This window comes from Puntigrus tetrazona, chromosome 1 (assembly GCF_018831695.1).
Source record: "Puntigrus tetrazona isolate hp1 chromosome 1, ASM1883169v1, whole genome shotgun sequence".
Taxonomy (NCBI): domain Eukaryota; kingdom Metazoa; phylum Chordata; class Actinopteri; order Cypriniformes; family Cyprinidae; genus Puntigrus; species Puntigrus tetrazona.
The window spans coordinates 31,607,466-31,634,127 of record NC_056699.1 but is presented as its reverse complement, the minus strand read 5'-3'; the positions used below and the strand labels follow the sequence as shown (position 1 = coordinate 31,634,127).

Here is a 26,662-nt window from a genome sequence, read left to right as displayed (position 1 = left end):
ACAAAGCTTCTTTTTTTCTTTTTTTTTTACTGAAATGTTAATCTAATCCACCTTACTAGCAATTACTGTAGAGGAATATTTTAAAAAACACATGCAGAGCTTATTATGGTTGGGACAAAAAAATGAAAGAGTATTTAATCACACACACACACACAAATAACAAACTACTCTGCAAACTATCATTGCAGAGGTTTTCATCTTCCACTTAAGACATAATGGTTGTACATACATTTCATTGAACTAATCACAAAGCAAATGTGTTGTACATTCATTTAATTTGCTCAAGTCATAATCAATTATCAGATGTCCTTTAAAACTGTACAATGTCTTATAAATACTGCATATGGCATTTTAAACTCATCATAGCTGAAAGTGCAGGACTTTGCCAGGTGATGTAATTAGAGCACATGACCTCTTTTCTCTATATAATTGCCTTTTTCCTGTTCTGGGGTGCAAGGCATGTTTCAGAAAGTCTTACTCACCAAAAGAATTTTAACTGCAGTCTTTCGTGTCTTTCGTTTGTGGAATCTGAAACAGAGATACAGCAGAGTAAAACGTGTTTGCCCCATAGCACTATTTGTTACATTTTTAATCCTAGAAGCATTTTCATTTCTAGATTTCATGTTTGCATGCACTGAATTGCACTTTTGCACCGAACAGATGTCTGGGTGATGTTTATGTACAGTCCTATCGAGTGTAACCGTCAAACGCTGTGTTTTTTTGTGACTTACAGCATCAATCGGTTCATTTCTTTCATTCATTTCAAGTACTGTGACTTGACTTTATCTTTGGCAGGACTGATCCGTTTGTGGTGAACCACTGACTTTACCAGTCTTGCTTGCTTGTTTGCATTATAGACTTAACTCGAGACTTATTTTGTGACATGCCTGTAATCTCTGATATACAGCTCACCTTTTAAATTAAGATAAGTTGTGAGCATGCATTTTTTTAATCATACGCTTTACATCAGTCCTATTTAACTTTATTTTTTACTCATCTTTGCCATTATAGAGAAGATGATGTTAGCTAATATCACAAAAACCCATGTGTGTGTATGCATTCACTGTCTGTTTTTCTCTCGTTTTCATTCATTCATTTGACAAGAGACTGGTCTTGCATAACTTTGTACATCATGATATTGTGCGTTTCAGAGAATGTGTAAAAAAAGAAAATAAAGTCTATGCATAACATTATGTAAGGTTACATATCTTTAAAGAGGTTTTATGTCTGATGAATTACAAAGCATTTCTGATGTAATGGGTCTTAGTGCAATTGAAACAGTCTCGGGTCAGTGCTTCAGGGCTTCTACTTCTCTGACATTCTTCCGCCTTCACACCCTTTGTATTATTCTAGATGCTGAAAGAGTCCTTTATAAAATGATCTGCAGAGATTAAAGAAGTTAAAATTAAGGGTAAATAAAACGCCCACATTTTCAGAATGTCACAATGAGTAGAATGTCACACGGTCACATTCTTTGCTGTTGAATAACATTGCACAACCTACCATGTTCATCCCCCATAATTCTAGGTTTCCTTTATCTCTCCGTGAAGACTGAGAAGTTTTCTGATGAATGGGACTTCAAAGTCAGAGCCTTTGTGGTTATTAATAGTAGTGTTAATAGTTTTTTTTTCTTCTAAAATTACAACATGCTTAATTGTGATCAGTAGTTAAAAAGTAGCTAAACTGCACCGCCGAGATTGAAAAGTTTTGAATGAGACGTTTATTTTCTTTGTACCTGCTGCCTGCAGAACACAATTTAAAGAGATTAAAATTTGGTCATTATTTATTCACCCTCATGCTCTTAAAAACCTGACCATGAAACCAATGAAAGCCAACTTTCCCAAAAAAACAAAAACAAAAAAAAAGCCATGAGGTGAGCAAATGACAGATTTTGGGGTGAACAATATCTTTAAGCCTTCCTATGTGTTTTTTAGGAAGGTTTCATCCACTAGCTGTATTTTAAAGCAAATTCATGCCTGCCCTCTGCTGGCCAAATACAAACTTATCTTTTAAAACAAAAGCCCAAGAGTAGGTCACGTGAGAACAGAGAGGAACTGGGGATTTTGCTCTCAAACTGTTGATGTTGGAAGACTTTTATCATCTCTCATTCCCTGTCTTTCTCCCTGCTGAATAGAGTGTCCCAGAGTACGGCATAAAATACCCAAACATGCTCTAGTTTTATTTTAATGTTGAATTTGTTTATGAGAAATAACACTTAGCATCAGTAACTGATAGCAAATCTATTGAAGCATCAAAAGTGCAAGGGCGTGGCATAAATAATAACACAGCAGGCTGCAGCTATGGCAACTTCTCAAAATACTTTATATAAGTGTTACGATATGAACAAACAGACAAAACAAACGTACAAAAGAGACAAAAAGCTGCAAAAGAGACAAAAAAGGTACAAAAACTTAACTGGAGTGTCACTATACCAACTGATTAATAATATTAAGTACTATTATTTAAGGCAGAAAAGGTACCGTCCAAGTGACAGCTTTTTGTATTTTTTAATTTATTTTATTTTATGAGAGTGTAGCATGTTTGCTCAGAATATATTATAATGACATACTTTCTTAATTTGTTCTTTCCGTCTTCCAAGACCGACTGCACCTTGAAAACCTGGCCAGTAGGTAGCGTTCCCTATCAATCGATCCATGTGTGGAGGGGGGGGAACAAAACTTGACATTTAATTCAAAAAATAATTACAGATTAAATATAGGGTACAAGCATACCGATAATCAAGTTTGATATTCTCATTATTGTTTTTAATATAGCCTCGTGACAATAGCCTACCCATAATGGTATAAGCATTAACTTTTAATAGAATTGAAATTTTTGAATCCAGGAAGGATAAAGAAAATCAGATGGGGAAATTTTATTACAAAATACTCTACTAAGTCGTCTTCTGTTCATTTTTAATTCTCTCTCCGAGGCAAACTTGACCCCGCGTTCTATGCTAGTTTCGCTAGCCTATATTTAGACTAAATAACACTTTTTCTGTGAAGAAATTTGCATAATAAAAAATAATAATTAAATAAAAAAGCGTCACACTTTCTGGAAACAGTGATGGGTGTCACCCGTAGCACCCACCACACCCAAAGATTCATTTCTTAGACTTGACTGTAATTCAGGGAATGGCAAGTACCTCACTTGACTTTATTATTAAGGATGGCACTTAAAATACAATGGCTTTACTTACGCTATTATTGTTGCCCACTGGCTACTTAATGGCGTCTTCCCGTTTCAACAAACGTTAACTTCAACGTCAACAATTGTTTTTGATTATTATGAAATAATTGGCATAGGTCAAAAATGTATCTATTATTAGTATAGTTACAAAATTATTACTATTATTAATAGCTGTTACAAAAAAGCGATTCAGAACGTGTTTTGTCTCCAATGTATTGCCTGCGTTTCTAGGCACTACTCAATTGTTGAGTATTTAGTTGGTGACGCTTCGTTAATGAGGAGAAACTTTCTCAAAAAAAAAAAAAAAACGTCAAGGAAGCCAGCGAAACTAAGTGAAGTATGCGAAGAACGCACGGGTAAACCGACTGTCGTTTGTTTTGGACCCATTTTGACATCTTGTGGTGACTTGACGTAGGATAGGATGCGTAAAAATATCACGTGCGCCACGATGATCAATTATTAGACCCGTGGGAATCTATTTGCCTTTGCTTTTATTTGTTTTTGTATAAACTGCTAATGCAATTCCACTTTTTTAATTCAGTCCACTGACATCCATGCACTAATAATAAGCGAATTAAGAAATTAAAACGAATTTCGCGACCTAAAACAATCGCTCCATTACGCGTATATTGGATACGTTTAAACGAAAACATAACCTGGCGCGCGAATGGCATGCACTTATGCATTAAAATGTGCAACTGTACGGCTTTATTAAATTACCTGACAGTTTCTGTAAATAAGCCTGCCTGTAATAAATGTGTTGTTTAGACGGGCAGAGGTTTACAAAAATAAAATAGCAAAGGTGCGAAAAATGTTGAAGATGTAATTAAATGAAAAAGTTAAATAGGACCGGTGTAAAAGCATTCCATATGACTTATCTGTGCATATCAGTGAAGTAACAAACCACAAGCCCGGACGTCACTAAGTGGTATTTAAGAGGCAGCGTCACAGGTGATCAAAGAGAAGTGGAGGAACTGAAGCATAGAATAACTATCGGACCACTGATACAACAGCGGATTACTATTCAACGTGTATAGCCTAATATAGCTGCTCAAGGACTGGTAAGAGCACTTTATTTAACCAAATACATTTGTCTTAAATATATATTTATTATAAAGTATAGTTTACTTGCTGGACATATTATTGCATACTCGGCATAACAACAATCAAAGCATTACTAATTTAATTTCGTTGTCATTTTTTGTAGTAGTCTGTATTCTGTTACTGTTAAATGCATTTTATATGAAATTTATGCAGTCAGGACATTTATAAAAAAAGTTGGCTAATCGTTTATCTGGTTATCTAAAGGACATTATCATTATCATTAATATCAGGGAGATAATAAAATAAGAGCTTCTTTTGGATAATGTTAAACAAAATTTGATTTAAATGTTGTGAAAAGTTTGTGATAATTAGAAGGGGACTAATCAAGATGTGAAGTGTATGTTTTTAGACACATTAGATCATTGTTAAATCAGGAATTCAAGTTTGTGTATAGCGCTACTCAACCATGAAAATAATGTTTGTTGTGAAATTAAAGTTTATTCTTCCACATCTGCCGTTGGTATGTCTGGTAGCATCTGACATACACATATTAAAAAATATATATAGAAATAGAAGTCAGTTTAGTTTTTAAAGGTTTTTTTTTTTTATTTTTTAACAAAATGGATAGGAGGCTTCCAATAAATTTGGTTCTTTTAACCCTTGGTAAATATAAGTAAAAGTGTCTGTTCAAATAAATGCATCATTGATCATTTTGACCTTTCATTTGAACCTTTCATTGAAGTAAAAGTTAAAAGTACGGAGAAAGGTTTTTCTTTATGTTGGATACAATTATTGGCACCCCTACAAATTCTTAAAGTAAACATCTCTGAAGTATAATGCAATTCATATTTACCTTTTCAAGGCACGGGTGACTAGGAGCATAAAATTATTCAACTATGATTTACAGTGCACAGGATTAAAAATATTTTTTACCAACAGATAAAAAAATAAAATTTAATTGCCTCTGTCAGAAATCTTATTGGTTAAATGAAACTTTTGCCATGGCTGTCCCAGCCATCTGACCTGAACCCTATAAAAATAAGTGGACTGAACTGAAGAGAAGAAGCACCAAGATGGAAGATCTGGAGACATTTTGAATGGTCTCTGAACTCTTATCAGGTGTTCTCCAAACTCTGCAGGCATAAAAGGAGAAAAATCTGTTATAGTAGAAAAATCTGTCATTTTAAGAAATACATTTTTGCAATAACGGGGTGCCAATATTTATGGACAATGTGCCCTAGAGAAAGTATTTTTTTCTCAATGAAAAAATGTGTGTGTAAACTTTGTGTATATTGCTTGCTTTACAGACTCTTCTTATTACCTCTAGACATCTTCCAGAATGGAGGGAAAAGTTTTTATTATAATGTGCATTTTCAGTGGTAGGTGAATCAAATGTAAAACATACAAAAAAATGACAACAATTCTCCAATTGATGTAATACATATATGTTTAACATATGTAACTTTCAAAAGCACACTAACTTTTTGTGTTTTCCAGTCCAAAGTATATCCTTGATAATCATATCACTATCACCTGTTAGTACAACTGACACCCCATCAACAACTACAATAACAGAAGTGCCCTCATCAACCCCTACAACTGTCGCTGAATCATCCACCACTACTGCAGGAGTTACCACAACAGCACCATCAACTACTGTTACAACAACTGCACCCCCCACAACATCTATAACAACAGCAGCACCCTCAACAACCACTACAGCTCATACTGAATCATCCACCACTACTGCAGGAGTTACCACAACAGCACCATCAACCACCAACCACACATCTACAACAACAGCAGCACCCCACACCACCACTACAGCTCATACTGAATCATCCACCACTACAGTTACCACAACAGCACCAGCAACTACCTCATCCCCACACCATCCACAACAGCAGCTCCCTCAACAACCACTACAGCTCATACTGAATCGTCCACCACTACTGCAGGAGTTACCACAACAACACCACCAACTACTGTTACAACAACGGCATCCCCCACACCATCTACAACAACAGCAGCACCCTCAACAACCACTACAGCTCATACTGAATCATCCACCACTACTGCAGGAGATACCACAACAGCACCATCAACTACTGTTACAACCACGGCATCCCCCACAACATCTACAACAACAGCAGCGCCCACAACAACCACTACAGCTCATACTGAATCATCCACCACTACTGCAGGAGTTACCACAACAGCACCATCAACTACTGCATCCCCCACACCATCTACAACAACAGCAGCACCCTCAACAACCACTACAGCTCATACTGAATCATCCAGCACTACTGCAGGAGATACCACAACAGCACCATCAACTACTGTTACAACAACGGCATCCCTCACAACATCTACAACAACAGCAGCACCCTCAACAACCACTACAGCTCATACTGAATCATCCAGCACTACTGCAGGAGTTACCACAACAGCACCATCAACTACTGTTACAACAACGGCATCCCCCACAACATCTACAACAACAGCAGCGCCCACAACAACCACTACAGCTCATACTGAATCATCCACCACTACTGCAGGAGATACCACAACAGCACCATCAACTACTGCATCCCCCACATCATCTACAACAACAGCAGCTCCCTCAACAACCACTACAGCTCATACTGAATCATCCAGCACTACTGCAGGAGATACCACAACAGCACCATCAACTACTGTTACAACGACTGCATCCCCCACAACATCTACAACAACAGCAGCGCCCTCAACAACCACTACAGCTCATACTGAATCATCCACCACTTCTGCAGGAGTTACCACAACAGCACCATCAACTACTTTTACAACAATTGCATCCTCCACAACATCTACAACAACAGCAGCACCATCAACAACCACTGCAACTGTTATTGATTCATCCACCACTACTGCAGGAGTTACAACACACCATCAACATCACCATCATCTACAACAACAGTGTTTCAACAACCACTACAGCTCATACTGAATCATCCACAACTGCAGGAGCTACAACAAACCATCAACTACTGTTACAACAACGGCATGTCATCCACAGTGCCTACAACAACCACTACAGCTGTACATCATCCAGCATCTGCTACCACAACAGTCTGCAGCAGTTATAGTGCCTTCAGCTTTTACAGTGTCATCCACATCTGCTCAGTCTACATCATGCACCAGTCTGCAGGCGATACCACAACAGTGCCATGCAGCTTACAACAGTGTCATCCACTTCTGCCCAGTCTGCAGCTTCCACAGTGGGTCCAGCTTCTACAGTGTCATCCACATCTGCTCAGTCTACATCTGCTCAGTCTGCAGAGTCTACAGTGAATCATCCACAGCAGGAGTTCTAACAGTGTCATACCACATCTGCTCAGTCTGCAGCTTACAACACAGCAGGGTCAACCACTTCAACAGTGATTCATCCACCATCTGCTCAGTCTACATCTGCTCAGTCTGCAGTTTCTACATTGCCTCCACAACAGCTACAACAACAGTAGTGTCATCCACATTGCCTACAGCTTCACCAGTGTCATCTACATCTGCTCAGTCTGCAGCGTCTACAGTGTCTACAGCTTCTACAGTGTTATCCACATCTGCTCAGTCTACATCTGCTCAGTCTGCAGCTTCTACAGTGTCATCCACTTCTGCCCAGTCTGCAGCTTCCACAGTGGGTCCAGCTTCTACAGTGTCATCCACATCTGCTCAGTCTACATCTGCTCAGTCTGCAGCGTCTACAGTGTCTACAGCTTCTACAGTGTCATCCACATCTGCTCAGTCTGCAGCTTCCACATTGGGTCCAGCTTCTACAGTGTCATCCACATCTGCTCAGTCTACATCTGCTCAGTCTGCAGCTTCCATAGTGGGTCCAGCTTCTACAGTGTCATCCACATCTGCTCAGTCTACATCTGCTCAGTCTGCAGCGTCTACAGTGTCTACAGCTTCTACAGTGTCATGTCATCTGCACATCTGCTCAGTCTACATCTGCGTCTCAGTCTCTGCAGAGTCTACAGTGTCTACAGCTCCACAGTGTCATCCACATCTGCTCAGTCTGCAGCTCTGCAGCACATTGGGTCCAGCTTCTACAGTGTCATCCACATCTGCTCAGTCTACATCTGCTCAGTCTGCAGCTTCCACAGTGGGTCCAGCTTCTACAGTGTCATCCACATCTGCTCAGTCTACATCTGCTCAGTCTGCAGCGTCTACAGTGTCTACAGCTTCTACAGTGTCATCCACATCTGCTCAGTCTGCAGCTTCCACATTGGGTCCAGCTTCTACAGTGTCATCCACATCTGCTCAGTCTACATCTGCTCAGTCTGCAGCTTCCACAGTGGGTCCAGCTTCTACAGTGTCATCCACATCTGCTCAGTCTACATCTGCTCAGTCTGCAGCGTCTACAGTGTCTACGGCTTCTACTGTGTCATCCACATCTGCTCAGTCTACATCTGCTCAGTCTGCAGAGTCTACAGTGTCTACAGCTTCTACAGTGTCATCCACATCTGCTCAGTCTGCAGCTTCCACATTGGGTCCAGCTTCTACAGTGTCATCCACATCTGCTCAGTCTACATCTGCTCAGTCTGCAGCTTCCACAGTGGGTCCAGCTTCTACAGTGTCATCCACATCTGCTCAGTCTACATCTGCTCAGTCTGCAGCGTCTACAGTGTCTACGGCTTCTACTGTGTCATCCACATCTGCTCAGTCTACATCTGCTCAGTCTGCAGAGTCTACAGTGTCTACAGCTTCTACAGTGTCATCCACATCTGCTCAGTCTGCAGCTTCCACATTGGGTCCAGCTTCTACAGTGTCATCCACATCTGCTCAGTCTACATCTGCTCAGTCTGCAGCTTCCACAGTGGGTCCAGCTTCTACAGTGTCATCCACATCTGCTCAGTCTACATCTGCTCAGTCTGCAGCGTCTACAGTGTCTACGGCTTCTACTGTGTCATCCACATCTGCTCAGTCTACATCTGCTCAGTCTGCAGAGTCTACAGTGCCTGCAGCTTCTACAGTGTCATCCACTTCTGCTCAGTCTACATCTGCTCAGTCTGCAGCTTCCACAGTGGGTCCAGCTTCTACAGTGTCATCCACATCTGCTCAGTCTACATCTGCTCAGTCTACAACTTCTACGGTATCTACTGCCTCGACAGTGTCATCGACATCTACACAGTCTACAGCTTCTACAGTAACTACAGCCTCTACAAAATCTACAGCAGCTTCTGAACAAACAGCACCTGATGTGCTAACATATCTGGAGTTTAAATCCAGTGACACATTTATAGATGCATTCAGCGATAACACCACTGAGGAGTACAAAAATAGGTCTAACCTTGTCAGGGAACAGGTGAGTTAAAATCTATTTATTATATTTACTGCAACACAATGATGATATTTTTACTTGACTTTTAAACATTTAATTAATGGAAGAGACAATTATATAACAAACACCCAACCTAGATTGTCCTATTTTACTGATGACTGTAATGATTTGTTATTTGTTCCAGCTTGAGCCTGTCTACAAAAATAAATATTCAAACTTCAACAGACTGTATGTCCTAGGATTCAGGTAAATATAACATATTGCAATGTTGTTTATTTTATGCATGTTGTGTGTGCATGTGTGCTTGAAAGATAGATGAAAAACTTGCAATAAGCTGAATTTTTATATGTAACATTAATTTCAATATTTATTTATTCTAGAAAGGGGTCAGTCATCACATCAACACAACTAGCTTTCATTCTTAATCAAAATATTCCATCTGTCCAAGAGATTGCGACAACTCTCGTGACAGCAGTGCAAAACGGAAATGTCAGTTTGTTGAACATAAATCCTCAATCAATTTATGTCAATGGTTCAGGTAAGCTCTACTACTCAGTAGTTTTATAACATTTTATACCTGTAACCTAACTATAAGTCTATAGAGATATTTAGCAAATTTTCTTGTTTTTATTACAGCTCCAGCTACCATTGTCACTACTGCAGCAACCATAGCAGCTACAACTTCAGGTGGATTAAAGACTGAATCCAGTCTGCTCCAAGCAACATCCCTCATTATTATGTCTAAGCTGTTGTGGCTTTTCCTATAGATCCCTTAAACATATACCAAACAAATATAAGAGTTCAATGATAAACACTATAACATATAATTAAAAAACCAAATGAATTTATTATCATTTCATGGTATATAGGTACATGATTATTTATTGCAGCACACTCTGAAATAATGGTATAGAGCAATATAAAGATAAGTTTGATTATGCATTTTTCCTCAAAAATATAATTGTGGATATTTGTTTAACAGCAGGCTGTTCTGGGAGGGAGAAGTGGATCTTTTTCCTCATACATTTCCTGATGTATGCTTTTAAATGTAAACACTGTAATGCTGTTTAACTGTTTTGAGGATAAATACTGGTCATACTTATTTTTCTTTTTTAATCTAATAACTTTTAAAATGGCAAAGTTCTGTTTATTTTTTATTATAATATTTATTTTCAATATATATATATATATATATATATATATATATATATATATATATATATATATATATTCTAAAATATCTTCCTTTCATGAAGGGACACTGCAATACTATACATGCTAAACATGACTTTTTGCAATGCAGTGTTCACTGCTCAAATGATTCAACTTTAGTCACCTTTTTTTATTGTAAGTAGGCTTGCATGAAACATTAGTTTGATGAGCTGTATGTTGAAAACTGGTAATATTTTGCATTAAAATCTAGCAATGTTTGGCATTACACAAGTCTCATGGTCAGCTATTAGTAGTTTAGAGTTATAATTAGAGTTATAATTTATTGTCCTTTGCAGGAACTTGTCTTGGACTCAAAGCTGCAGCAATACACAACATCAATCCAAAACAACACTTTGTTACTACAATTTACTATTTAAAATCCCAATAGATACGGGTATAAATGAATTCTTATAGTGATTACTTCAATGGAACTTATAGCGCTTCCCTTATGGTAATAATTGAAGTAAATAAAACATGGCTTGAATCACTTACTATTGTTTGCACATTCTAAAAAACCAATGACTCATAAATGAATTGAAGTGATGTATACTCTCTTACACCTATGATTTTAATAGCAATTTTAACAAGCGTACCAACTGTGACTTTGATTGAACTGAAAGATTGAAATACCGAGCCTGCGTTCGATAGTTTATGGCTTAATAAAACAACAGCATGATTTCCTGACTAACTTCAACCAACCTGAGTCTTCTTAAAAAAATATAGTCTTTGCTGGAATCTTGAGCAGAGAGAATTCATATGAGCTTTTCCAAGTAAATGAACAGTCAAAAAATACTTGAATGTATCCACTGATTCAACAGTGTTACCTTTAATAAGTGCTGGACTGTAATCACCCAGTCATTTTGAGTCCACTATCATTTCCTTAGTTTTCCCAACATTGACAATAAGGTGATTTACATTACACCACAGTTCCTAATTTAACATCCAAAAATAACATCATGCCCAGTTGATTTCTTAGTACAAACTTCACGAAAAATTGCAGTAACTTCTTGATGGTTCACAATTAGTCTGCCATCCGTACCACATTCAGCAGTTTGTAAAATCACCTTATATTCACTGACAAAGAACTCATTCAGCTTTGCTTTCTTAAAATCATTAGAGTCCATGTTAGAAAGTTTCCTAGCTTCCATTAATAATTTATTCAGTTCCTTTTGGTCAACCCAGTCCTTCTTCATAAAAGTAAATTTTTTCTTATTAATGCAATTCTTTTGCTATATCATTCTTATTGTTTGGGAATACTTTTGGCGGCTAATCGAGTAACAAAAGGAAGTACCAAACACAGATAACTAGACATTCTGATACACCTAAATATTAAGATTTCCAGTGAATATTCTGGATCACACAACACTAAACTCTGACAATCCTCTAAATCTATGGCCAACCAGATTTTATATTTCTGACAGTTAACATCACAGAGTCGATATGTATGCTGAAGGGACAGTTTACCTAAAAATATATATTAAGTAACACCGAGGGCCAATTCTTATCATTAACTAGCTGCTTGTTAGCATGTTAATTATTAACGTACTGGCTGTTTATTAGTACTTTTAAAGCACACATTCTGCATGACCGTATTCACCCACCCTAATGCTACCCAATAACTGAACTTAACTACCTTGTAGGGCTGCATGATATTTTGCCTGAGATGGTAAGTAAAGCCGGTTCTTAGATTAGTAATAAATCCCCATCACTGAAGAGATGCGCATGACTATCGCATACAAAATATTGTGCAGCCCTATACTTCCTAACTATTAATTAGCAGCAAATTAAGAGTTCATTAAAAATTTATTGTTAATGCTTTATTAATAGAAAAACGTAACCTTAAAATAAAATGTGACCGGAATATCTGTCTACATAATTTTTTTCTGTACGCTCTATAACATGGGTTATATTTTATACCCCCCCCGCTGAGTTGAGCCTCTTGGGTCTTATGTTGGGTTGTTTTCCCAGTGCTGGGTAGTTTTTTGTGTTACATTGGCTGGGGTCAATATCACAGCTGAAACTTATACAAACGATACAAACACAAACAATGTTTTTAGCAGGAGTCAGATTCCTCCAATCCCTGGCATCATACACATAGACATTTTTGGGCTTAAAACATCTTGTTCTTTATGACGGCGACAGCCTGTATGTGTTCTTCGGAGCAGACTTAAATAAACAGACCAGGCCGCACCTGCCCAGAAATGAGCTCCAGGAAGTTACATCGATTATGTCCTTCTCCGAAGGAGAAGATCTTGTGCTGCAAAGCTCACGGTGGACATCGCTGACGACTACAGTCTCTTGAGCCCTCAGCCACTATTACTGTCCAGTCATCTCCAGTCTGTTTCACTTCGGCTTCATTGAAATTTCTCCTCACGATAAAAAATTCATCTCCATGCGATAATAACTATAAGTCTCGTTGATGAGCATGGCTGAAAGCGGACTTGAGAAGGAGGAGGAGCTTGTTGTTAAGCGAGCTACCTTCACAATTTGGAACCAGTTTGGTTATTGTAAATCAGATGCGGAGCGAACTGCTCTATTAATCTACCAAATTGTTCACCCGAAAATAAAAAAAGAGGAAATGTGGCTTTCGCTGGTTGATGACTGAATTTGCAAAATGGACTCAAATGGTTAGTAAATAAATGCAACTAGACCAGAAACTACAAACTGGTATTTTTATGTATTAGTGCTAGAGGTTGTCATTAAAAACTGACAATAACATGGGGGTGACAGACGTCATGGTCCCATGAACACATGTTCAAAACATTCTTCAAGAATTTTTGGCAGCCGATCAAGCCACAGAAGCAATTGCCAAACAAGTTGTATCTGTGTAAGGGTTGGACTCTCTGCTACACCCAAATGTTAAAATCACCAGTGAATATTCTGTATGATATGACTCTAAACCCACTTTGGTAAACTATAGGCTCACTCATTTGAAAACTGTATCCAAGACTGGATGTCACACATTTTTTTACAGCTCAACCAGTAGGATAAAACAGCTCTTGTTGATTATTGGATGAAAGGCATAGAAAGAGAACATTTATTTTAGGCCAAGAAGCAAGCCATTTGGGAGATTAACTTCAAAGCTAATCCATATTAACAAATAGAATTTTTAAAACAGACTTTACTGGCTACCCGTTTGTTTTGATATTCGATACAAGATTCCCTTCGTTAGTTTCACGCCACAGGTTAGCATCGTTTGGTGGATGAGCGTCTTATCACCACTCTCTGGAGTTCAAAACCCACCTTAACACACATTTCTTTCATGATTGCTTTTCTGATCTCGGACTGCACGACCTGATTCATGCCACTGATTTCGCTGATCCTGTTTACTTCCTTATGTTCTTTGTCATGTTTATCTTTGTCCATTTTTATCTGTTTTCATATTGTAAAGTCACATGATTTTTGAGAATGTTTTAGGCAAATTTCTTAGTATATTTTACACATTTTAAGCGATGTCACAAACAATTCTGGCAGGATATGCATATGAACAACGACAAACTTTTCTGATATGCAACAGTAAACTGGAAAAGTAAAAGGAATACCTTTGATGTGAGTTTCAGCAATTAGCTCTTGAGAACAATACTTTTTTACTTTTTAAGGGAATGTGGAGGTACAGGTATATCTAAACGTCACTGTCTGTACGCTACATAAAACGAGAATCAGGGGCCCCTACAAAATTGTGAGAAAATGCAATGAAACATTCTAAAACATGCCATAAGTAGCTCTAAATAGAAGTGACACAAAAGCGCTCATTCTGTGACGTGTACAACATGAATATCAATTTTACAAAACGATAAAAAATTGTATAACTAACAAAACAATAATGTTTTGTTAATTTAATCTTTACAAAAATTTTATTTACACCACACGTAGCATATTTTGGGTTACCTGACATGTTTTACAGTGTTTTCACTAGAGCACGAAAAACAGCTCCTCCTATTTTTACAGTAACCACACTAATCCAGTTACTCTTCAACTTTAACCGTTACTGTACTGTTATGATGTAATTTTTTATCAGCTTCGAGTCTCACTACATTTAAGGCAAATGCAGCCCAAATATTTTACAAAGAAAAAACTAAATATGGTCTTACCGACAATGACTCCAACAAATCCAACCGTTTTAAGACATCTATTCACCATCATTTCCATGATCCTAAATGACAGAATACAGTACATTTAACAAACCAGTTTCACACCCATATTACATCAAAACCAACCCAATATCACAAAAGAGAAATATTCAAAAGCCAGCCTCCTATTTTGCTCATCCTTTGTGCCTACTTTTAGGTGTTACTCAGCAAAGCAAAACAACACCCCATAACAACTCTGGCTCACCTCTTCTGCTTTTGAAATCTTTTGAAATTTCGAAATTAAATTTTTATCTGAAGCAATATTAACATTACCAAAATGTATGTGTGTGTGTGTCAGCATGTGAATTCTCACAATTTTATGTGTCTATTAAACCATCTTGTTCATTTGATAAAAAATAATGTTATATGAATTTATAAATCTAAAGCTTGAAAGAAAAGATTTTTAAGATAACAGAGAATTTTCTGACGCTAACTGATCTGGGTGAGTTTTCCAAAAGCTCTGTATTTACAGAGCAGAACTAACAACCATTGGCTAACGATGATTTTGGGAAATGCACCCTTGGACAGCTAACAACCAGCTAACTAGGTGTTTGTCCCAAGGTTTACATTCGGCAAATAACCCCCTCAAAGCACCCTGAATTAACATATGTATCTCATGTAAAAATTAATTTTACAATTTTACATTAAATAGGAACTCGATTCTTACCTTCTGGCCTAAAGCTCCTATCGTGTCATTTAGTGCAGACAGAGCAGAATTAGCTATTGTATTTGGTATGTGAACGATGCACACAATATTACACCCATTTTATTTTAATACCAATACAACATATCTGTGCGGTGAGTATTAAGGAGGCTATTGAAGCCTGATACAATGAGGGCAACACCCCAAAAACACACCCTGACCCTGAACCCAGCAGAAATCACCCTTTAGCAGTGATTCGGATTTGCTGTGGGAGCCAGATTTTAGTTTAGACAAGATGTAATCAAGATTACCACAATTGTTCAATGGACAAAATTAAAGAAGAGCCTACCTTTAAAGGAAACTCTGAAATGTGTTAATATAAGTATGACAATTAACAACGTAATAATAAAAAATATTAGACAATTAAAGACAATAACTCACCATACAAGAATATGACAGGCGTTAACCAAATTAGCAAAACCATGGGAATGATTTTAGTTTGTGTTGATATTACAAAAAACTTTTAATATATGTTTTATAGGTATCACATATATTTAGTATATGATTTTGAGCGAGGGTTTTTTAATACTATTGTTTATTGTGCATAGGAGGTATTGTACGGGGGACAACCAGAAATATTGCTTGAATTTAAATAAAACTGATGAATTAAAAAAATAGGTCCTGTACATATCATTTTTCACAGTTTATGCCATCCCCGTTGAAATGATTTAGATTAATAATTTTTAAATTATCAGGAGATGTAATTATACAGTGATTATGTAACATATTTCTAAAAAAAAAAAAACAATAATAAATCCCCATCCCAAAGAAACCTAAAATTACAGGACTAAACAATTAAACAGATTGGCTGGCCAATCTGAAGGACATCACTGGACCCTTGCTTTCCAAGCAAACAGGTTGGCTTCATTCAGTACGGCAATAAGTCTGGTTCAGTAACAACAACCTGGAGCTGAACACACTTAAAACAGCGGAGATGATTAAGATCTCCCCACTCATTATTATGGACAACACTGTAACTACATGGGGGTCATTGAATGGTCACTGTAATCTCTCAGGACCTGAAGTGGGAGATCTACTTGATTGTCAAGAAGACCCAGCAGAGGCTGTGACACACCTGTACAAACACCATTGTCTCTATGTATATTTATTTGTTTAGCCTTTTTTTATTATTTTTTTCTTCACTTGTGTCTTGTCACTGTCATCTTTTTTCATGCTGTGGAAACTTCGGTTACCAAAACAAATTCCTTGAAAGTGTAAACATACCCGACAATAAAGCTGATTCTGATTCTTGATGCTTTGCACGGTATATATAACCTCACTGTCGTCTCAAACCATTGATCTTAATCCAGCGAGTAAGGTCATGCATCATTGATTTGCCCATGAGCCTCAGCATGTTTAAACTATTACAGGTACTATAAGGAAAAGCTGGTGTATTGTCAGGTGGATATGATTCATATTTGGATTGATTCAAATTTCTGGGCACTGAGAGGGTTCTGTGCAAAGGCCTGAATAAAAAACGTTTGGGGATTTTGGAGTTGAAATCATGACCCGTCTTTGTCAAGATTTCTGCATTGCAAAGCCAAAACCGAAATATTTTAGGCAACATAGAAAGAAACCCTGGCCAGGACACGTCCTGGAAAAATGGGGGAAAAATACAACATGCATTCTTTGACATGTTACACGTGACGTTGGGTAACATGTCGCTGGAAGGAAGGAGATTTGTTTATATATAAATGAATAAGGCTATAACTTTTTATGTAAACAGAAGAGGGCTTTCATAACCGGCTTGGAAGTGTGCTACTCCACTTCTAAATAGTTATAACAGAAAATAAACATAATGAATAAACAAAAGGTTTACATAAACAACTTAATAACAACATAAATAAATAAATATACTTCAATTGAAATAAATCTAATTGAAGTGATTGTTGCTCTAATCATGATCTGGCTAATTAAGTTCTCTGAAAGCACTATGGCTGAAGTGAGTTATCTGAGATTATTGCGCCTTCACGGTTTGGTTTAAAGTAAACTATGAACTCAAAACAGTGCTCAGCGATGCAGCTTCTGCTTGGCAGAAAGACGGCAACATGACATACAATTAAAAAGACACCTGACGGGAACCTCGACTAATTGTTTGACTATTATAAGGAAATTGTGAACAAAGTGAACAAAATTACATTTGATTTTACTTTGTGATTTGCAATTATTTATGTTAGCAGTTTCTAATATTTGTTAATACAGACGTTACATTTTTATTTCGGTGTGGTAATTACCAATTTAATTTTATCTTTGAAACAGTCATGTGACAGCATTACGTTTTTTAAGGTTCAAGATCGTTGTTATCTGCAGCTCCATCGAGCCGCTCCCGTCATAGCTATCATCATTCAGATTTAATGTACGATTCTGTCTGTACAGCATGCGTGTAAGACTCTTCATACAACTATGAAGCAATTATATTATGACAAATACATTTTTCAGCGAGCCAAACCGTCTAAATTCATTTTAAATTATTATTATTTTAAATTATTGTTACTGGATCAGTAGGATACTCTTGTAAAACTAGAGGTGACTGGGAAAGATTTTAAGTATCAATTCTGCTTGAAAAGATGCAATATAGTCCTGTTTACACGAAACAAGCCGGCTCCCACAGCTACTCTGGGGTGGCCTTTAAAGAACCAAGCAATCCAGTATCACGCAAAATATTGGCAACAATCAAATCCAGCTAACGGCCTACAGAACGACATTAATCCGGGGTTAAAGAACAGGGTGAAAAACTCGAATGTGTTTACAATGTTTGGGGATATCAACATAGGTAACAAAATACTGCACTAATACTGGTTGTGGCTTCTGTGCCTCACCTGGTTGCCAGTTGACGGCAACATCAACCAAAGTTGCCCGGCAACATTGCTCAAAAAGTTGCCCCATGTATCATCAGCTTGTTATTATATAGATGAAGCCGATTTAAACAAAGTGATTTCTGACTGAAGCTAATAAATGATGGTAAATAGGCCTATATTCGGTTCCTTGATTTAGCTGATTTCAACCATAGGGTACGGGCAGCACGACAACAATGGAACGGTGTTTTCACATTCGTCCCCATGACAACAGCAGTAAATTGCTCCACAGTTCCATGGAAGTTGCAGAACTAGTAATGAACTACGTAAAGCTTGATATTCACGTCACATGACAAATCATACCAAACCATAACCTTCAATATTGTACTCAAAGTCTACTGCACAAAAACCATGACCGTGCACTAAAATTGATCATTTATTAGGTATTCGTGTTTGAAAAGGTATCGTAGGACTGTATATATATATATATATTTACACAATAAATACAGAAACATGCATTTATAGATTTATATATATTGTGTGTGTGTGTGTGTGTGTGTGTGTGTGTGTGTGTGTGTTGTGTGTTGCCATGACTTGAACAAATAATAACATTATCATCGTTCACACATGTTATAAGATTTCAATATTTAATATAAAATATGAATGTTTCAGCTTTATGGATGTGTCAACTCATGCAAGCTATTATATAAAAAAAATGTGTGTTTGTGTGTTGCCATGACTTGAACAAATAATAACATTATCATCGTTCACACATGTTATAAGATTTCAATATTTAATATAAAATATGAATGTTTCAGATTCATCACTATATTTCTTTTATATGTAGGCTATCAGTATATAGCTATATATTGTAAAACACAAGCACTGATGAGCCGACATGTTCTGTTTAAAGTGTTTTCCGTGTATTTTTGTTTCGTTGTTTTGTTTGTTGAGATGGGTGGAGATGGAATGTTGCTAGAAAGCGCTTGATTATTGTCGCGGGAACTTTGAAATGGCAGACATAAACCGAGATGCTTCCTGCATCGTTCTGCGTCATTCATTGTAGAGGAAGACAAGCAGGAATTTCGGACTTTTCATTGCTGCTCTCTTGTTGTTGGCCACAGTCCTGCTATTTTAAGTATGATTTCTGCAATCTTGACATAATTACTGTCTTGTGCAGTAAACAAGGTGATTAGACAGAAAAAAATGTCAAAGGTCCCCACATCGTCAGATCAGAAATCTCCTGGCTTTCTGTGATGATAAGTGAGGTCTAGGGGCTGTGTAGGTGCTGTATAAGTAAATTAATCCAGTAATCCAATTCCGTAAAAATGTGACGTCAGATCTACTCAGTGTCCGTTATCATTCATCACCTGAGCACCGCCCACCGTCCGTGACATTACTGCATCAGCAACACAGAAACATGTCGAAAAGGTTAACTCTACCAGACGGAACCAGATCGGCCGACCTATGCGCTCATTCCGAGGATGAATCTGACAGCATTGCTGAGGTGAATCACATCTCACCTGTATAATAAAAACAAACTCATTGTGTCTGTCTAGTCACGATGATGTATACGTTTCAGTTTCAGCAGGCAACAAATTTTACAACTACGTTATTATTCCAGCTAATGTTACAACTAGTCACTACTCTCTCTCTCTAATCTCAACTAGTTTATTTCAGTTTGATAAACGACATAGTCGTGAGATGCAATAAAATTTAAATGCACCCAATATCGATATAACCACTGAACCTTTTCTGATTAGAGACTCAAGCATGTTTGACGACCGTTTCTATCCAGTCCGCTCATTTTACAGTGATTTATCACAGCTGTGGTCGGTTGTTATAGATATGTGATCATATTCCTAATTTGAGGCTGTATTCTGACACCCAACATCACAAGAAGTTGGTATCCTGGGCTCCTTATAGCTGAATCTGGGTTGTTTCGCCTCAGTTTTCCCTTTGCTTTGCATCCATCTCTTGTGCTGACGTTGCGGCGTCGATACGTTTGATTGGCCTGGTTGTGCGTCACTCAGAAACAACAGGCCAATCAGAAGAGATGCTGATGAATAGCAATTAAACAGGCCAAAATCGACCAGTTTTTAACAGAGCACCAGAGAAAGGAACTGTAAAACATGCTGAGATGGTTTTTGTTACTTATACCACTAATATATATTTTAAAGGACATCAACACCTAAAATTAAACTCCAAAAATGCAGCGAATCAGCATATCCAAATGATTTCTGAAGGATCATGTTACACTGAAGACTGGAGTAATGATGCTGAAAATTCATCTTTTGCATCACGGGAATAAGTTACAGTTTAACATATAGTCAAATAGAAAGCAGTTTTTTTAAAGAGTGAAACTATTTCACAATAAAGCTGTACTTTGAATCAAATGCAGGCTTGGTAAACAGAAGAGAATTATTTAAAAAAACATTATGGCACGACACATGACTTTCTGGTCATAGAAAAAGTATGTGGGCATGTGACCAAAGAAACTACAATGTCCTTTTGTTTTAAGCTTTTATTTGAGTCATTGAAGCTTTCGAAAGCTTTTAAAATGCAACGTTTAAAACACATTCTTCATTTCTCTGCGTAAAGCTTTTTAATGAGGACATTAAAGAATGATATTTTACAGTGCCTCGCTGCGTTCTGAAATGTTTCTTTTTGAGAAAGTTAATATCACCGTTCTGTTTTGATATTCAAGGAGCACTTATTGTCAAACAAAAATGTATTTCCTTCCATTTGGAATAGTAACAGATTTCAAAACAATTATAAACAATAGGGTCCGTGTAGTCATCGATCCAGGGTGAGTAACACAGTGACACAGGGAAAGTTAAAAATAAAATAAAAAATCCTGGCCTTAATGTCCTGGTGAGAGATTTCCTGAAAAGCCACATACTCTTAAAGAGAAATGTACCAATACTGCGATGAATGACACACCCAAAGTCAGATGCCGGAGCAAAAACTATCCTAACTAGCGCGACAGCCGCATTCCCTGAGACTGGATTTTTTTTTTTGCATAACAAAGCACTGTCTTGTTTTTCTTGACATGTGGTTTCTCATAGATTGATGGACTGCAGTCAACAGGTATCAGTGCAGGAAACAAAGTTTACTGTAAGCTGCGATAAATTTAGTTATTTTATGTGACCTTATGATATCCCAGAATTTATTAAATAATATATGCTTCTCTGTATTGTTTTGAACATTTAAATTGCTTGAAATTCATTTAAATCAACATTTATTTATTTATTTGTTTGTTTGTATTGTCATGAATGACAATAATTTTATCAGGGGAGAACTGTTTTCTCATTATTAAATGTACTATTATTCTACAGTCGACTATATATATATATATATATATATATATATATAAAACCAACCTGTAAAAAAATCAGTACAAACACAGTTTGTACACAAAATAAAACAGAAATAATGGCACTTGCTCTTGCACTGTTTCCGTGTCGAAAATCAACTGAGCTTCTTGTTCCCACGGTGCAAGGTGAACGGAATAAAATAAATATTGAAACACCTGCAAAAATCAAATCTGGAAAACTCAAATTATTTAAATTATTACACAAATATATTCAACGCAAAAGTTGCAATGAGATGCATATATAGGCTCACCTCGACACACAATTGATTCAGTAAAAATTCTGATTCAGATTCAAACTGTTGATTCAGTAAAAATATGAACTCTGATCCACAACTAACGGATGACAACAGCGGCAGCAACAGCAAATTAAGCTAAAAAATATGAAACAATTATAATATTTTAACAAGAATTACAGTAAAAACTGCACTGCATGCTGGAAGTACGATTTAGCACATTTGTGAACAAAATCTCTGCTAACAATATGTTCAGAGTAGCCTATTCTTGCACACACATACTCCTACTTGCAGTGGTTGAGGAGAGACCCCCCAAACACACACACACACGATTGTAAAACGCTTTGGTTGTACAGTAATACAAAATAAAGCGCTGTATAAATGCTTCATTTGTTAATTCCGTTGCAGGTTGCTTCTTTACATATACTTTTTATTACAGTGAATGTATAAAATTGGATTTTCTGGGAAGCAGGGTTGCATGCATCTGTTTTGGAGAAATTTAATGCACTCCGGCAATCTGAAACATTCGTGACGTGATAACTTCATCTCGTAACATCGCATGTGATTGGCAATGCTATTTTCTACTGTGATCCTTTTAGAAATGAAGCTACTATTGTTTACTCTATCATGTGATATTTACCAGAAACGCATATTTGCATTCAAGCAGGGAGTGACTCTCATTTAATTACCTGAAAGAATTCACTGTACGTTTGCAGATGTATGGGCAGCGTGAAGACTGAGAGAGCCTGAAGCATCTGCACTGGGCAAAACCCTTTTTATTAAGAGGAACTTCCTTTACTTTTATGCTTAAGATAAAATCTTGCTCATGCTAGAACCACTCGTACATATGACCCCTAGTTTATTGATTTTAGATAAGCTCATTTTTAAATAATAAAAAATGTTTGCATACAGTATATATTGAAAATATTTTTACATTTCTTAACAAAGACTACCCGATCTCATGAATGTGTGTATAAATAAAACTGTTTGTTCAAATATAAATATTAAAAAGTGCCATGAGAAGAAACACCTACATAGCCTGTTTATCACATTGTTCATTCAGCAGGCTGCTGTATGCCTGACTGTGGAGAGACTGAGAGACATTAAACTGGCTATTTGTAGGTGTGACATTATAAGAGTGGCACCTTGTGGTTAGATTTTTGATGGCAAGAGAACCCCTAAATAACTTCTTGCAAGGAGCCCAATAAAGGGCTATCGCTGATTAATCTGTAAGCACAGTAATTGTGCACAATGTTTTAACAGGAATGAAAAGCATTCGTATTTTATGAGGTGGCCAATTCATGGGATTTTGCACGATTTTTGTGAGGGGTATGTTTTTCGGGACGAGGTTATGACATGAATTAGCCACATAATTCATAATTCACACATCCCAGTCGGAGCAATTAGCTGTAAACATTTAGAGCAAAATCCAAGTGGGCCTACACGCCGCTTTATCACAGAACCTGATTTTGCTGAGTGTGACATGCTCCTGGGTCAACATTGTGACTAACCAATCAGATCTGAAAAATCAGTTTATAGTTTGCAATCAGTGTTTGGTGCTTGTACATCAGTGCCATTTATCTATCATTTTAGATGACATGGTCAAGGGATGTGGTCGAGATTTAAAAAAAAAAAAATTAAAAGGTTGTTTCAGGGACAAAACTCAGCAAAATCAGGACGTGCCATGCAGTTTTATCCTAAAATAAAAATTAATATAATCATTACAAAATTATAGCCTACTAGCGTACGCCTGTTTGAAATTATTGTTAGCTGATGCTAACTGGCTAGCTAGCTACCTGATAAACGTGAAGCGATTTACAAAACCACAAGCGTTTTTTGTTTCTTTTTCTTACTCTCCGGTCCATCACCAGTTTAAGCTTCATCGTGAAAACCTCAAATTCTCCAAATTCAAATAAAACAATTTAATTGTGGTAATTGTGGATGAAAAAAACAGTAGGGGGCGTTTTACCCAGCTCTACGAGTTGCTGTGAGATCGGTTTTTAGTCAATAAAATAAATTCGTTTAACCTACATTATTAATATTGTATTAAATAAGCTAAAATACTTGACATTCATAGAATGATTGCATCTATTTTTATTCAATCAAAGTTACGCTATTATTGACAGAGCAATAAAAACACAGTGAAAGGCCTCATCACATCTAAATTTAGTCTATGCTTTAAAGTACATTTAAAAATGCGAGGGATGTGACAACAGCAAAAGTAACATTTTTTATTTTATTAATGCAGGGCTATAATCGGAAGCGTCTTTATAGTTCAAAGGTGCAATTTTAAAACATTACCGGTAGAGGTCGCCCTAACAACACATTTAGCTTCATTCGCAGGGAAAGCAGAAGGAATATATATTATATTTAGTCTGCAAGAACTTAAGCACATTTAAAAAAGCCACTAGAGTGACCAAAGGGCTTCACAATAAAAGACAGCATCATAAAATAAACAATACAAAAAACTGCATCCAGACAATAGAACACAAATAGGAAAAACAATAGGCACAATATAAATGCCTATGAGCCTTTAAAACAATTGCCAGTTTCAGCTTTGAGTTACCACACAATAATCGAGAAGCTAAAGTATTTTCTGATGGTCCAAAAATGATCAGCTTAGTTTAAAGACGATACATTTGTGCATTTAAGCAATTAAGCAAAATGAGAAAGTAGACACGGCTGAAGGATCATTCTTCCTGAAAGATAAATAAATCCGCATGCCGTCAGCATAAAACTGAAAATGCACTCTGTGTTTTCTAAAAATGAAATATAATTAATAATACATTATTAGTAATGTATTAGTGCATTGACTATAGCTATTAGTGACCAACAATATTTTTTAAAACTATTTGAATAATTTAAAAAAAAGTATTTTATTATTCTTTGTGGTGTTTGAAGCCACGCAGCGGTTAGTAGACATTCTTTACATCTGTTTTCAAAACCCTACTGTTACTGAAACCGCTGACAGGTTATTTTACATCCTGTGTGTCTGGTTCGTTCAAAACGGTGATATAGTCAGATAATAGATTGTCTGGCACATAAACATTCACACCACTGCAATTTCGGCGATATGCTTCCTGCATATCCTTCCATGCTATCTGCAACCCGGAAAATATAGGCCTGCCTAAAAAACGTGCCTTAAAAGTGAAAGAGAAAGCTTTGGTTTTGGGAATTCACCTATCTACCCTTCTTTTATTGTGGCATTGATAAACACATCCAGCACTCCGGCTTCTCGCCAGACACAGCGTTTACAAGAAGAATGAAATAACCAAATGTGTTCACGCCACCCGACCATCACGTTATGTAAAACACAGATTCCAGGAAATCCCTCGTCAACAGTTAATAGTGCAGCAATTTTGTGGTGCCTTTTGTTGTTATAGCTGGTAATTATATCACTTTATGCAGAGTGATTTTTATTAGGTTACAGGCTGAAAGTATAGACTTAAAAAAACTACTTAATTTAGGTCAGATTTTTACACAGAGTACAGGACAGGCAAAGTATAGGCTTACTATTTTAATCTTTTAAATTACTATTATTTATTTTGTTATTTTTAAAGCAGTCAAGTGCTCATGCATTATCGCAACTCACAAAATTGCTTTCGGTTTTGATTGCTTTCACTTTTGTTACTTGTTGTGGGAACGATATAAAAAAAAAGCATTTTATACAGCTTTCAATGCATAAACTGTAAAGTCTTGTACAGATTGAAACACAGATTTCTCTTTATTTTTCAGTTTTTCACATGTGCATAGTAAAACAACGAAATTAGAAATAAACAAATAGGATATGTTACATAATATTTGATAACTTTTATATACTTTTAGTTGATTATCCTTCAATATCTGGTACAATCTTTTATTAAAATGCTTGTTTTTGCATAGAAATGCATGCATTACATACAAAACAATACGGTGGGCATCAAAAATTAAGTTAACTTTGATGATATATGATGAATCGTAAGCTAAAGGTAAAATAAGATAGCCTATCATAACATACAGATGATATAATAAAAGCACATTTACAGTCCCGGATTCTTAGAGTTAAATGTAAACCATAAGAAAACTCTCTTAACCTCCAACGCATTTCCGGTAGGTGACGAACATGGCCCCGGGCTTCACCTCGAGCTCCGACAGCTTCTTGTGCGGCTGAACCGGTTTTCCGTTGTAAGCCAGATTCCCAGACCCCAGTTCTGGCTTTTGCTTCAAGACCCTCTGCTGCAGTTTGGCGATGGTGTCGATGCTCCTCACGCTCACGGAAATCTTGGTGCCGTCAGAGCCGTTAAAGACGTTCACAGAAAAGCGTTTAGGACCTGGTGAAACTGGCTTTTGCACCTGGAGAACGGCGTGGGTGGTGTATTCTAACGGTTCGGGGAAGGGAACGGGGTCTCCTTTGGGAGGTTTGGGATCTCCTTTGACGCACTGCTTGGGTCTGCATGCTTTAGGCTCAAGAAGGGTTAGAGCCTGAAAGGGAAACAGGATATATTCAGAGAACATAAGCATGGCACCTTATGACAGCAATTCATAAGACCATACACAATAATATAATGTTAAAAATGTTCTTAAAACATGTATATGAAATCATCTTACCGGTGCTGTTTGAATGTCTGAAGCCATGCTGCTTTGAGCTACCAACCATCCACAATTCACCCGTTTCTGC

The 26,662-nt window shown here is 36.9% G+C and overlaps 2 protein-coding genes across 2 annotated transcripts; both read left to right on the top strand.

Moving 5' to 3' along the window:
• Positions 1-4,107: 4,107 nt before the first annotated feature.
• On the top strand, positions 4,108-7,225 carry LOC122349752 (mucin-5AC-like). Its single transcript, XM_043245898.1, has 4 exons — positions 4,108-4,250; positions 5,541-5,612; positions 5,731-6,010; positions 6,217-7,225. The coding sequence occupies exons 2-4, from the start codon at positions 5,573-5,575 to the stop codon at positions 7,223-7,225; spliced, it is 1,329 nt and encodes a 442-aa protein (XP_043101833.1). The 5' UTR covers positions 4,108-4,250; positions 5,541-5,572.
• Positions 7,226-7,443: 218 nt separating this feature from the next.
• Positions 7,444-11,255, top strand: LOC122349741 (putative GPI-anchored protein pfl2). Its single transcript, XM_043245889.1, has 5 exons — positions 7,444-7,540; positions 7,780-9,580; positions 9,741-9,802; positions 9,937-10,094; positions 10,193-11,255. Exons 1-5 carry the CDS (start codon positions 7,446-7,448, stop codon positions 10,321-10,323), a joined length of 2,247 nt encoding a protein of 748 aa, XP_043101824.1. The 5' UTR covers positions 7,444-7,445; the 3' UTR covers positions 10,324-11,255.
• Positions 11,256-26,662: the final 15,407 nt, after the last annotated feature.

Excerpts from the sequence above, each read along its gene's own strand:
- LOC122349752 (XM_043245898.1), top strand. The coding sequence starts at position 5,573 with ATGGAGGGAAAAGTTTTTATTATAATGTGCATTTTCAGTG. Across the intron at positions 5,613-5,730 it reads TATAATGTGCATTTTCAGTG|TCCAAAGTATATCCTTGATA; the intron begins GTAGGTGAATCA and ends TGTGTTTTCCAG. Across the intron at positions 6,011-6,216 it reads ACCACAACAGCACCATCAAC|TACTGTTACAACAACGGCAT; the intron begins CACCAACCACAC and ends AACACCACCAAC.
- LOC122349741 (XM_043245889.1), top strand. The coding sequence starts at position 7,446 with ATGCAGCTTACAACAGTGTCATCCACTTCTGCCCAGTCTGCAGCTTCC. Across the intron at positions 7,541-7,779 it reads TCCACATCTGCTCAGTCTAC|ATCTGCTCAGTCTGCAGCGT; the intron begins ATCTGCTCAGTC and ends AGTGTCATCTAC. Across the intron at positions 10,095-10,192 it reads AATTTATGTCAATGGTTCAG|CTCCAGCTACCATTGTCACT; the intron begins GTAAGCTCTACT and ends TTTTTATTACAG.